This window comes from Branchiostoma lanceolatum, chromosome 6 (genome assembly GCF_035083965.1).
Source record: "Branchiostoma lanceolatum isolate klBraLanc5 chromosome 6, klBraLanc5.hap2, whole genome shotgun sequence".
Lineage (NCBI taxonomy): Eukaryota > Metazoa > Chordata > Leptocardii > Amphioxiformes > Branchiostomatidae > Branchiostoma > Branchiostoma lanceolatum.
The window spans coordinates 5,329,311-5,344,023 of record NC_089727.1 but is presented as its reverse complement, the minus strand read 5'-3'; the positions used below and the strand labels follow the sequence as shown (position 1 = coordinate 5,344,023).

At 40.1% G+C, this 14,713-nt stretch overlaps 1 protein-coding gene across 1 annotated transcript in view; it reads right to left on the bottom strand.

Moving 5' to 3' along the window:
- Positions 1-13,813, bottom strand: part of LOC136437289 (neuronal membrane glycoprotein M6-a-like) — a 36,053-nt gene extending 22,240 nt beyond the window's left edge. Inside the window, exon 1 of the mRNA XM_066431810.1 lies at positions 13,577-13,813. Coding sequence (XP_066287907.1) covers positions 13,577-13,580 — 4 coding nt within the window. The 5' untranslated portion in view covers positions 13,581-13,813. The remainder of the gene's footprint in view (positions 1-13,576) is intronic.
- Positions 13,814-14,713: the final 900 nt, after the last annotated feature.

The window sequence follows — 14,713 nt, the reverse complement described above, 5'->3', positions numbered from 1 at the left end:
CAAGCTATTTTAGTTTCCCCATAGTTTGTTCAGAAGGGCATTTCATCTTACTTCTTAGGATTTTGTAGCTACTGCTTTCCTGAATTTAGCATAAATCATAAAGCATTATCGGAACTGCCTTACTCAGTCACCAGTAGTATAGGCCAAAGGGTGAGAATTTGGCTACCATGAAGATTAGAGAAATATATACTGAATATACTGAATGCCTATCATAGACTTCATGAAATGATGACCTGCAATAATCATGAGACAACTATTATTATTAGACACTATACGAAAAAAAGAATTTTGGAGATTGTGTCCACCTAAAAAAATCATGATGGCAACAATAACATTGGAGAAGAAAATTTCATCTGATTTTGAAGGAGGGAGATATTCACAGTTTAATTGGAAAATGATTGTTTCCATGGTAGGAGGAGAATTCCACAAAAAAGTCAGTTTGAAAAAATACTTTGTATCACTGATGTTACATCTCTTCTTCTCTCACTCCATAATCCAATTACTTAATTTCACAAAGGTACCTGAAGCAGTTAATGGTTATATGACACCATCTTACCAAAACTATTAATACATGATTAAGGATGATCTGTCAACAGATGACACCCTGGGCATTATGTGCTAGCTACTTGATAAACGATTTTAACCCTATCGAATTTTGATTGGTGCGCCCCAAATGTGTCCGAAATAACCATAAATCAAAACGTAAATGTTGTTCCTTTGAACATAAAACCACCAGCCTCAGGCAGGGGGTCCTTCTCTGCATTGCAGCTGTTACTCACAATACTGGAGAGGTTGTGGGGGTAATCCACATAAGGGGATACAAAAACTGTCATACTGTAAATTTGTTTATTTTCACTGGGTCTTTCTTTATTTTGCAATAGGAGGTGAAAGAAGGTTTTTGCTGACTGTTCTAAGTTCACAGTTGCAACAATTCTGCAGTAATACATTGGAAATGTCTATTCAAAGTGTCCTGAATTTGAGGTGGAAATAAAAAATAAAACCACCATGAACATTTAAAGATTTACAGTGCTTTTTCATTGTCATAATACTGTATATACTAAAGGCTAAAATTTAACACTTAAATTCAATTCCATTTCAGCTTCATTAGAAGGCTTTTTATCATCTTAGAAAGAATAACTGCTGACTTCTGCTCTTACCACTAATTGATGTCAAACTTGGCAGCAAATTTTAGCATACATAAACAGCAAGGGATACGATAAAACTGTGCTGTTGCCAAGACTTAATTTTTATGATATCCAAGCACCACTGCCCTGGGTCATATATTTGCAAGGGAAATGTTCTATAGCTGCACGATTCTATTGGGCGGTCCTCAACATTGGTGACATTTCTGCGCATATATTTCTGTACAAAGATCACCGACCTTCTTGACACCCGAATGCATGACCTTATTAGACAAATAAACTTTTGGGCTGTATTTAATTCCACAAAGTACATGGGAACAGCTTCCCATTTCTAAAGGCATGATACCTTTATGTGGTGGTAACTAGAGGAGAAATGGGATAAAAGGTCTTTATAAAAGTGGTTGCCAGTTATAAAATTTCCATAGCTGCAGGCTGTACATGCTGTAAATCTTGAACCTTTCACTGTGGTTTTACTTTCATGGTTTTGACCTCTCTGCCACAATTTCATGAAAGAGCGAATATGTCTTCCACTACTATACTGCAGAATTAAAAACACAGTGAAAAGCTCCTTTTCCTTCCTACCAATATAAAATAAAACACTACAAAAGTAAACGAATTTACAGTATAATGAAAGCTGTCATAAATAGGTCAACAAATGGTTGGGATGGCAAACACTGATCTCAGGGAAGATAATTCCACCAGATTGTCCATCACAGGGATTTAATGAAGCTAGGAGACAGTCTGTCCCTTTGAAAGGAGACTTAAACAGGAATACTTAGTCGTAATCTCTAAAGAAGCTTAGATTCCAGGTCACACAGGTGCAAAATGAATATGCTTCTTGTGACCAAAATTACAGCTTGCCATTAAGTACAATCATAGCTCAGCTGAGAAAGATTTGCTGTCGCGTACCTTTCTACACAGTGAAGCTATCTATCTTAGAGGCCACTAAATTCTATTCACCCTTTGCAATACACAGAGTCAATCGGTCTAAACAATTATCAAAGCAAATCTATTTCTGGGAAAAGAAATGTTTAGCAAAGACATCATCAATATGAATGTTGGAGAAATACTATTACATGTACAACATATTATTTAAAGGTAAATTGTAAAGGATACCCCACATGCACTTCGATACTGTTAAAGAGCTCAACATGTTCAAAAGTGTAAATCTACTAATCCAAAGCTTGCCCTTGAATTTCTATGGTCCACGGCACCTTGCTTTCAAGTAACAATGGAAAACATATGTTGACCAAACACAAAGAAAAAGTACTGCCAAGTTGACAACATGTACTTCACAACAGATGTGTTACATTCAACAACATAATCTCACATCTGAGAAGTCAGCATAAGCCCAGACGTCCCCAAGGCATCACAGTTTCCTCTGTAGGATTTACATGTTAGTAATCACACTTCAAAGGGAGGCTGTATGAGCTCAGCTATAAACGCCCCATCCTCTAATCAAGAACTGGACCCAAAACATAAATCAAGAACTGGACCCAGTACCTACTCTCCAAGCAGAGGAGTGGGTCCGGCAGGTTTTTGACATGTTTTTTGGCGTTTTTGTCGGGCTTTCTACTTTGTCATGGTTTCTTTCTATCTTTAACCCACACCTCTGCCGGCACTGACCTCGGGGCGGGGCAAACCTATTTACTTCCATTGAAAAAAGGTGGCAGTAACTCCTCCCCGAGAACATTAGATTATCATTAGTGGTAACAATTTTACTGCGCCGGATTATCACACATCCGGCAAGTGTAGCGGCAGTCACCGGGCCGCGCCGGTCCCCCGCTGACTGCCCTATTCATGCGACAGGCTGGTGTCCACGATCCCACGCCGGCATGATCATTGATAGCATCATAACGTAAATTTCCATTGGATACCTCACAAGAAAAATATAATGATGCATGAACAAGACATATGAAATAAATGTGTATTACGTATCAACTTGAACTGCATTACTAGGAATTATTGTTATCATTATCTCAGGCATCGTTAAATGGATTACGAACGGGAACACGTACCTTGTTTACGTTACATGCGGTTACCGATGCCGCCGCTCGCTGTGTTCATATTTAGACGGGAACTTTTCAACAACAGTGACAGCGAAATTGGCGATGGAGTTCTACCAACAGAGACTTAGAAATTCCCAAATGACACCAGAGGATTGTACAAATTTTTGTGTGATTCGTTCTTTGATGTTTTTTGGATGGTGTAAATGAAGTGCGGTCACGATAGGCAAGTCATTTGCTGACGGACATCGCAGCGACTTTCCAACATGGCGTCCTGATTGTTTTGTATGTATTTGTGGGTAGTAGTTTAGAGACTTTTTGAGATTATACGATATCCTCACACAACAGCATTGCATTTCCGCAGTGGGGAGTAAAAATGAGAGACTCTATGGCTATTTCGGGCTGTACTTTGTCTTCTGGTACGACGGCCCAAATGGTCTGGATCGTAGTTGAGTATCGCGGAGACTTTGTAAACCCCAGATGTCTTTGGCTGCACGTTGAGCTGTTATTTTCATACGAATAGTAATTGCAGTTAGCAAAAGGGTAGGGGAAGCGTAAGAACATGGCATGAAAATTAATGCCACGACCGATCATGAGACCGAGGATTATGTCCTTGGTTAGACTGGGCCGGAAGTTCTGAGGCGCGTGGGGAGGGAATCCCGTGCCTGGTCGGGCACGCTTCGCACTTACTTGTGAAACGCTTGTAATGTGTTGAAGTGATTAGGTTTATTAGGCATTGAAGCTTCCGTCTGCCGGCAGAGGTGTGGGTTAAAGATAGAAAGAAACCATGACAAAGTAGAAAGCCCGACAAAAACGCCTAAAAACACGTCAAAAACCTGCCGGACCCACTCCTCTGCTTGGAGAGTACCAGAACCAAGATCTTCACAACTAGACTTTTCCCAAAATTTCATCAACAACAAATCATCCTTAGAATCAAGGCTTCAACCCACGAAATGATAAGATAAATGAATAATTAAATCTAAGCTATCATACTGATAAAAACCGACCAATAATGGTTTCATTAACTAGGTTCCTCTCAAATATCTGGAAGAGGGCTGGCATGGGAGGTCCCAACAACTCTTCATGCTAGGAGATTCTAGGATATTCCAATAGGATTGTCCGTATAAATACATTCATGAAGTCAATTACGTAACATGTGGCCATCTTGCTTCAACTTACAGGAATAAAAAAGATTTCCATACAAATTACGGTAAATCAAATTAGCTTGCCGACACCTTGCGGAAAATGGGCATGCGGCTCCCCTTGAAAAGGTGTAAAATTCATGACTCCCCCTGAAATAACTTGTAAAATTCTCTTCAATTACAGACAGACTATGTAACATCTTAATACAGTTCTCCAGACATTCTAGGCATGTCTCAGTGCTTCCTGCAGATATGCATGGCTCCAAGCCAGATAGACGAGAGCCAAGACTTCAAATCTCTCCATTTGCCACACTTAAAATGAAAGCCTTAACTGGTAATAAATCTTGGGGGTAACAGGGGAACCAACTAGACAGGTCATTTGCTTTCCTGGTGTTGTAAGAAGAAGAAGACAAATAACAGCGGAAAAATATCAATACTTTGAATAAAACCAAGGCTATTACAGACTGAAGTCCGAGTCTTCACCTCCTTGCTTAGCTGTCCAGGCAGAGGTGAAAATCCAATGCACCTGTTACTTAATCACACTAGTGGTGCTACAAATTTTACTGTAGTGAAGGCCAGGTCAGATGGCCATTACAACTAATTGGCGAGGGGATAACTATGTCAGTGGAAGTTCAACTGTCTAGTTACAACAAAGCTAATATCTAACATTGAAAACAGGCATACTGTATGAAGCTTTGCCTTTGACTGGACTAGGATCAGTTAGAGAGGTGTCATCTTACAGTGACTAGCTTTTACATACAGTGGACCTCATCCGATCTTTAGGTTCAGACATTAAAAACTGCTGAAACAACAAAGTCTTATGGCTGAGCTAAAGTTAAATGCACCACCAAATGTGACCACAGACACACCCACAGGTTATCATCAAACAAGGATCAAACAAATCTATCCTGTCCCTAATTGAAGTGTTTCTACTCACACTACAGGAGCATGTCAAACATAAGTACTGATAAATAATGTCAACATGGCTGGTCATAGGGGGTCTATCTTACATGCTACTTCAGCAAGTACACTTGCTGAGGAGCACAGCAACTACTGAGGAAGTTATATCAAGACAGCTATGTTGGGGCCACATATATGGAATTACGTGGTTTACAGCAAGCACAAAAAAAAGAAATCTAGCTGACCTAGAGCTTACCTCTCATCAAATTCAATGTTGCAGTAAAGACATTAGACTGGTTAGTGAGTGTGAGTTGGTAACACTATAGTATAGTCGCTAAAACGGAAAAGATTTGTTTTAATAAAATCAAAAGGATTGGGGGTCAAGGACAATTCAAAACATAAGGAAATGGTAATTACAGTAAAAGGTTGGTCTTAGACTGTATGCCAGACCCCTAAACTCTAAAATATCTATCATGTTGGATAGATATTTTAGAGTTTGGAGGTCTGGCATCCAGACTAGGTTGGTCTAAATACTTCCTGGATGCCCTTGCCAAAGGAAGAAACCAGTTCCAACCTGTTGACAGTTGAGGTAGTGGGCTTTTGTGTGAAGTGTTACAAGGACTGGCATCCCTAGGAACAAACGATCAGTGGATAGCAACAGAGTGGGAACCAATACATGGTTTACTTCTCTCAGCACAACTGTTTACTCCTGACAGACTTACAGGCTTGTCTCACATGTAATGTGTTTACATGTTTGGAAAACAGGGTTTACTCAAGAAGCCAGGAACTGATTCAGAAGTATCTGTGATACATCACACTAAATGTATATGGCTGCTGCTAGACCTAGAGAAGTGGAAACAGACATATACTCATAGTTACAGTCAAACCAGTGTACAAATGACCACTTTTACATAAGGACCACCTGGGCAATGTGACTCCTTTTCTTATTTGTTCCTATTGAACCAAGCATAAGAATACTGTCGACATAGACCAGATTTTATAATGTCACGTGAGTGGTCTTCCCCAGGCATAACTGTTTAACTGTATAACTGCACTTGGAGCAAGCAACATATAACATCACTAGAACAGCTGTAAAGACAAACGATTGCAAGGGATAAACCTAACATTTACTGAAAGTAGTATTCACAAACGAAATGAGCTTCTAGCTCATTCTGCAAGTTATAGTTGAAACCCAAGGCCTGTGAAATGGGTTTTCAAGATTGGTCTCCGATCCAGCTCCTATCTAAATAACTGTAATTCAGTCCACGGCATGCTGCTCCTCTCTGTATGCAGATATTGATGCACAATATAAGCATCTAATGATGAACTTCTCTGGCGCCTGTTTCAAAAGTTATAACTCCCTTACCGCTCACTTTATTGAATATTGATCCACTTCTTACCATTAGCAGGGCTTAACTGTGTGCCATCAATGCCTATTGTACACCTAACCAACCACCTGTACGGTCATTATTGTACAGACATGAGCGACAAAATCCTATGATAATTCAGCAGATTACAATAACAATTGATTTTGCAGGGGCTGCTCTAGTTAATGGAATCGAAAATCGCCCTGCGATATCATTTATCAGCCTTGGTGATGGCAATGAGGGGGATATCCATCATTTGACACAGGAGAAAAATAAAGCTTCCTTGGGAAGCCATGCAGTATAACAATAACAAGATGTTAAACACTTAACAGATGAGCCTTAATTTTCTTTTCAACATATACATTAAAATATTGTAATTAAAGTTCAGATATATTACTTCCTAATTATAAGATACAGATCAGGTTCTGATTGAATGGTTTTATCAAGAATTTAAAATTCACATAGCATAATGAAACATTATTTTTTGTAGTTTAATGATCAGGAGGAAAATACTGCATGTCTTTAATGTATTGAAATTTAGTTGGTATAAATATTGATAACCCAAACAGTCCTGGAGATAACACATTTATTTTGAGCCACTAATTTGGGAAGTTATAATCTGCCACAAGATTATTACTGCTGCATAATTTGGTGAGCAGGATAAATAATTCAACAGCCCTTCAGGCGCAAGCGTAACCCTTCCCCTAACAATCGTTACTGATAAATCCCTTATCTCCGTCGTCAGACCCGTAACGTTATCATTGTCATGAAATTTTCATTCTTGCGGTTGATATGCGGCTTTCAATTAACTCACCTTTCATGTAGAGAAGTTCACTTCCTCTGGTGATAAAATCACTATGTATGAGGCAGATTATATAGCCTGGAGCCACAGTAACAGGAAAACTGACTCATTGTTAGTTTACGGATATCTTTCTTCAAGGTAAAACTTGCCCTCAGGCCAACGACAGTAATGAAATTTTACCCTAACATTTAAAATCTTTACATTTTCTAAAGGAAAATTCTGAAGATACTTACTAGTAACCAATTACATTTTTGAATTGGCTAAGAGATTATGAATACAAAAGGCATAGAAATAATTTCTGACAGTTATTGATACTTCTCAGTAACCCTTTTCAGCAACAACTGGATGATGGCAGAAATCAGTGACATTTAGCAACCAAGTTCTGACAATGTCTTGGACAACGTCATATTCAAGTACATATTGGAAAGCAGTGATTTGAAAACCTATGCAATGTTTTTCAAAGCCTTACATACCTAAATTCCAAGCTCAAAAGAAGATAATGGCAGTGGAATTTCAAGGCTTCTGCCACACCTAGTTTCTTTTGAATTTTTTTCCCACACTATAGTATTACATGATACAAAAGGGTGAAACAGTCAGAAGAGAAATATATCATGTATAAATTATAAGAAGGACAATTATAATTTTAAGCTATTATCAATTTTACTCAGGTTCAGACAATGAGCAGGGCTAATATGGATATCTTGTTGATGGCAATCCTGAGATGTAAACAGAGGTGACAGGTCATTGAATTTTCTTTCAGGTGGGCTGAATCACAACAAACATTGTGTGACTTGTGACATCTTTGACTGTGGTCTTCAATTAAGGCAACAATTACAAATTTTTTCAGTATAAACTTCTGTTATGAACTGAAACGTTCACTTCCTCATAACACTTTCAGCATCCACTTTTTCATGTATACAGTAAAGTACATGCACCCAAAGTAAAAAAGGTTCTAACTTCCTATTCTTATATTTCTTCTTCCTTGGGGGCAGATTAAACTTACAGACCACACTTAAAAGGCTCAGAACAAGATGACACCTGGTTGACACCTGCTTCACCTGTTGTAAACTGTCCTACTTTGCTTCACACACTGTTTGTGAAATGAGCAAGGTTTGGGTGTGTCCTGCAGCTGGTACAATACTCACCTTGCATACCAAACATACAGTCATCGAAGACCAAACATACAGTCATCCAAGAACCATTTCCTATCTATGCAATGAATAGTCCAGGGCTTTCCAGGTGGACGATTTTCTTTTCACAGAAGAGCTATCTACCACTCAAAAATCATGACCATAATATGTCCAGAACATGAGATATCAAAACCGGAAGTTCCGCTGCATGGACTGTAAAAAGGCGCTAGGAGGCCCAGTAATGAATTTGACCCTTGTTTTCCCATCACCTACCAACGTACCAGCACCAAAAGACCACGTCTAGCGATAAAATAGACCTTAAACAAGGACAATAACAACAACAAGTCAAGTCATAACAACAACAACAACAAATATCATACGGGTCCATCTGTAGTTTCATGATAATGTGTTCTACAGACAGACATGAAAAAACAGCAGTGAAAACATAACCTGGTCCTTCTTGTGAAAGTAATAACAGCGTATCCTTTTTTGACAGTCAAGGCATCAGTTCTTGAAAACTTTACATCTTCAAGTGTATGCCACATACTCTCCAAGCAGGTCATTCTAAGAACTTTTAGCAACCACAATATACAACGGTTTACAACAAAGTATTAATTAAGATGCTAGTTTCAAATGGCCTGTCTGACACTGAGGAGTTGAAATCATATCATTGCATTGCTGAATGCGTTTTTTCTTTATAACATTTCCGGTTTGTCAAGTAAAATTTGGTTTCTCTTTGACATCAAAGGCCCTCCTAAAACCTTTCATATCTATGCAATCTGCTGACAGACCCAAACATAGACCATAGGCAGGCAGGGTGCAGTAGAACCTCCATCAATCACCATGACAACAGGCTACCAAGGGTATTCATCATGGCTGACCTTGACCCCAAACCTCAGTAATACTGGCTGCTAAAATCAATCATCACCGGGTCAAAACAGTGAGGACATAGAGGATAGGAGAGAGGACAAACCCAGCCAGGGCTAGACATTTTTTTTTTTAAATAAGTACGCTTGTACACCTAACCTAAAAAATTAGGTGCATAAAACAAACTCTTGGGTGTATAACATAAGATAAATCAAGCCAAATTCTAATACCTAAGTTCAAAATTTAAAACAAGAAAAAGTAAAAAAATACAACAAAAGTTTTACTGTTTTATTCTGACACATCTTAAAATGTCAAGAATATGGCACTGTAACCAGTGTACAATAGTAACTTAACGATACATAATCCTACAAAAATATTTAGGTGCACTAGACAAAAAAATCATGTACCCTTTATTTTGATCATGACGACATGAGCCCTGCTAGAGTATAACTTAACATGCGCATCGGCTTTTTAGCGAATGCCCACAAACGCCCACTCTGGCGAAATTCGCGCTGCACGAATCTAATTTTTTTTGCTTGGAATATGTTCAGGTTGTGCTCCCATTGATTAATCCTGAGTTTCAAGTCAATCCATAGATCCGAAGTTAAATAAAGCGAACTTGAAGATTCTTACCTGGCTTTTTAGCGAATGCCCAGCAAAAAAGGCTTTTTAGCGAATGCCCACTATAACAGCCAAAATATCGGCCATCGTGACACTGGCGCTAAATCTAACACCATAAACATGTTCAACAAGTTGTCCCCTAAATGTGTACTCAGTTTCCTTGCTGTACACGCCTGTAAAGTCACTTTATTTTACGAAATACACGGCGTGGGAATCCACGGCCCCGGACGTAAAAATCCAAGATGGCGGCTCATTTGCATATTTGGGACAGGTTACCTGCGGCCTCTACCCCGTAGACGTGCCGCGGCCGCGCCGTGTATTTCGTAAAATAAAGTGACTTTACAGGCGTGTACAGCACGGAAACTGAGTACACATTCAGGGGACAACTTGTTGAACATGTTTATGGTGTTAGATTTAGCGCCCGTGTCACGATGGCCGATATTTTGGCTGATATAGTGGGCATTCGCTAAAAAGCCATTTTTGGCTGGGCATTCGCTAAAAAGCCAGGTAAGAATCTTCAAGTTCGCTTTATTTAACTTCGGATCTATGGATTGACTTGAAACTCAGGATTAATCAATGGGAGCACAACCTGAACATATTCCGAGCAAAAAAAATTAGATTCGTGCAGCGCGGACTTCGCCAGAGTGGGCGTTTGTGGGCATTCGCTAAAAAGCCTGTCCCCTTAACATGTATATATTGTGATTCTAACAGTATGATATATTCATATAGTGGCATCGCCGTTGTTTTCTTATGTTTCTTCTTCAAATCCTAATTGTAACTCAACTTTGCATTTTCATAAGTCATCCTTTATTTCTTTTTCATAATTCTTTTTCTAGGTCTAGTACACCACCAACCCTACCCCGCAAAATCGTGATCCCTAGAAGGTCAACTGGTAACACAGATCAAACCATTGAAAAGCATAACATTGGCTGCATTTCAAATTCTTGTCTCAATGATTGATTGACACAAAAATATATTATGTTACCTACTGCCTTTCACCACTGTTATAGTCATTTTGCATACATGGCTATCACGATCAAAATAGCTCTCCATAATCAGTCTTTTTACAGTCTGTGTTGGATATAAATACACTTGGTAATACTGAGTTCATACCCAGTGTATAGGGGTAAAGATTTATCACTACTTTGATGTGACACAAAGGTCAATCTACATGTAAAACACAGAAGAAGAAAACATCTTCATTGATATCAGCTATTTCTTGTGTATTCTGAAGATGTTCTTTTTACATCATTTGAGAAAAAAAAATCTGATAGCCTACAACTAGAACAAGAATCAAACTCTATCCAGGAACAATTGACATTTCCTGGATTAACAGGAAGCATGAACTTCAAAGACCCCTATTCACATCAAAGATGGAGGACAACAACAGATATCCAGAGGTTCAATGAGGGTGTTCCGTTAACTATGAAGAAGGGGATATCTGCATCTACAAAACATGCACCAGAAATGTCATTAATCTCCAAGATGACGTTGGATGGCAAAATCGTGATGATTCTCAAGTTCCTGTATCCACAGAGCTGCATGCCTTTCTACGCTGCTCCGTGAAATTGTGAGCTTGCCTCTCTACGGTCTCAAAGTCTTTTTCTATATCTGCTTGGAGACTAAAAGGTCACCAAATGGCCAGTTCCTGTGCCACCGTTTCTAGGACAAGGTTGAACATAACAATTTTCTGGCAAAATTCTGATCACATGCGACTGGCTGCATGCCAAGAAGTGTTTTGCATTCTATTCCTGAACTTTCCTCTTTTCTTTCAATTCAATTCAATTCCATTCCAAGTTCTTTTATGGCTGAAAATAATGGAGGGGCAACAATGACACCAATTCTTTTGCAGGATTCATAATAATGTTAGGCAGTGCCCATATCTTAGGAACAATTTTGGTTAAAAAAAGTTGCACGAAAACTGAAGCATATCTAATTCCTTCTATCATAAAATTCATATCCTATACGATATCTCTTTACTGACATAACATAAACAAGCAGCGTTCTCAGCCCTTTTACATCACATATCACACATTCCCTTTTTATTTTGTTTCCGTGTTCAGCTCTATCCTAGAGATCTTTGGCTTGTGGCTGAACAAGTGTTAGAACACCACACAATGGTGACCGTTTCACACCCACTCGCCATGTTGAACAACGACACTCCCCACTTGTTTGCATACCAATACACATCACACACATTCAGCCTTGATCCTTGACGATTCATAAACCCAATTTATACAGAGTTTTTTCAGATATCTAAAAATCCGCCGACATCTGAGCCTTAGATATCTGGACGCATTTATACACACCGACAGGAAGTACCGCAGGACTCACGCAGCGCGCTGATTGCACTCGTGACCCTATTTAACCTTTTGCGCGCGTTTCAAAATGGCGGGAGAACCGCCTGTGTTTTTCGTCATGATGAATATGGTATTCTTTCTTTATCTGACTCGCGTGTGGCTAAACATGAGGCAGCAAGCAAGGGTTGAGCGTAAGAGGCGTTAGAGGTACCGGGGAAGGCGACAGCGACCGGTCAGAATCAACGCTGCGTTCCTACTCGCTGCCCTTGTCGTGGCGGAGGGGGGAGGGCCGATCCACCGAACGATCTGGCATCGCGAAAGAAGTCCGTCGCCCGTTTGAGAACAAATTGTCCTTGATGCTAAGAAGTTTTCCCGCTTTATCGCCCGCCAAATATGCAAACTAGCGTGAACCCCGACCTCCAGATGTCTACTACGCGACACATTCTGTTTAGACGTCCGGCTGGAGCGGTCGGGGACTCCCGCTGAGTTGTCGGGCGAATGCTTCAGAGTGGTCGGCTGAAATTTTCCCGACATCTAAAGAAACCCTCATTTAGACCATAAAATTCCTGTTTAGACACAGAAAAAAGCTGTCGCCTGGCAGATATCTGCAGTCCAGATATCTAGACAAGCTGTGTGTAAATTGGCCCATATTCATGATCTGACAAATTAACCCTCCTCCCCCTATCTTACAATCCTGCCGGCCACAAAAAGGACAATTAACATCATAGCGGCATGTATCGGGTGAAAAAAAGCACAATCAAACAAAGGCAACCTGTTGAAGAACTGTTTTGATTTTGATTAGCGCTACGCGCGAACACAGTGGCAGAGGGAGTCGATTTCATCAATATTCAAGACGCCGCTATGTTACTAATAAGTCATATCGTCCTCCCCAAATCAGTGGCTGTCCCAGATGCTACCATACAGGTGAAAATACCCGGGCAAGTCCCACCCAAAAGCGGAGAAAAATGGCCCCCGGACCTTAGGTCGGTGGTGCGACTGTGAGCTTGCATATTGAACAGATCTTTCAAATCCGCCACATCTGCAGACATTGTCCTTTATTTTGATCGCTGTGGCCTATTTTGGGGGTCGTGTCTGATTATTCCTGGGTAGAGAGCCCGATAATTATATCAAGAATATTCTAGGGAACGTTAATTTGCTCAAGACGCTGAGAAAATGGGCATGTAATGACGAGAAACAGTGGGAAGCAGGAAGAAGCACAGATCGTTTTTCTGCAAGCATCGCGCGCTACATAAACATGTTATCCATTTTTGCGCTGAAAACAGCCTCATCTGTACCTACCCATTTTCGCTCCCTTCTCTGTAGCAGTCCTCTCACAAACCGACCTCTCCTTCTCCCTCTCTCAAAAATCCAAGATCGAGAAATCCGTCCACGTTGTGGGAACAAGGTTGATCTCAGCGGGCTGTGGGTTTTTTCGGCGTCGTGGTCCAACCGGAATTTTGTCACGGCCACTGCTCGGCGGAACAACCACACCCGCTCCACAACAAACCACCCCGACGGCTCGGGCTTCCGTATGCAAATCTGTCGGGCACGTACGCGTGGCGCGAAATTTGAACCTGCGTGAAAGGGATTCCCCCGTATATGTATTTACCATCAGGACAAAGTGGGCAATCAGAAGAAAAAGAAAAACAACACGTCCATGCACCCTCAGTAAATGCTTTCAAAGCAAGATTCGACAACTTTATGGAGAACCACCCCTTCAAGTATAACCACAGAAAACTGGACCCTCCACATTAAATAAAAACCCATTGTGACAGTCAGTTGAAGAAGAGAAAGATAGGTCTTAACTGGAAAGACATCCTACCTGACCATAAACTCTACTCTACTCTACTCTTCTCTACTCATTTAACGCAACTGGTAGATTTAGGATCTTTCTGTCTGCTCAATCATAGTTTTATTACTTGCGCATTGTGCAACAACTGTTGAGAGAGAGGGAGAAATATTTGCTGACTCAGCACATTTCAAGTTCTGGTAGCCCTTGGTGCTTGACATGGGAATGTTGTATGTGATAAGATTCATCACTGATCAGATTGGAGAAACAAAATACTGAAAACATTATACTGTAAATCTTGAACTGTTTGTGGCAGTTTTATTTTCATGGTTTTCGAGGTGACTTCTGATAGAGAAATTATAACACCAGTAACGTTATACCACAAATGTTTGTTTTTAAAATTTCTGCTGTACTTTACTGCAGAGTTTTTTCAACCACAAACTTCAAACACTTTTTTCTCCTACTGCAAACTTATAAAACCACCATAGAAGTAGATGCATTAACTGGGTCACTTTTTTGGGCTGTAGATCATGATTTTGACTTCCCTCTTTGGTTCAATCTGCCAGTTTCTTGGCCAATGAGGTCTAGATCTGAAAATCAGTTGGGTAAAAACTGGACAACTGGCCCTCTAGCTTCTCAACTCCCTT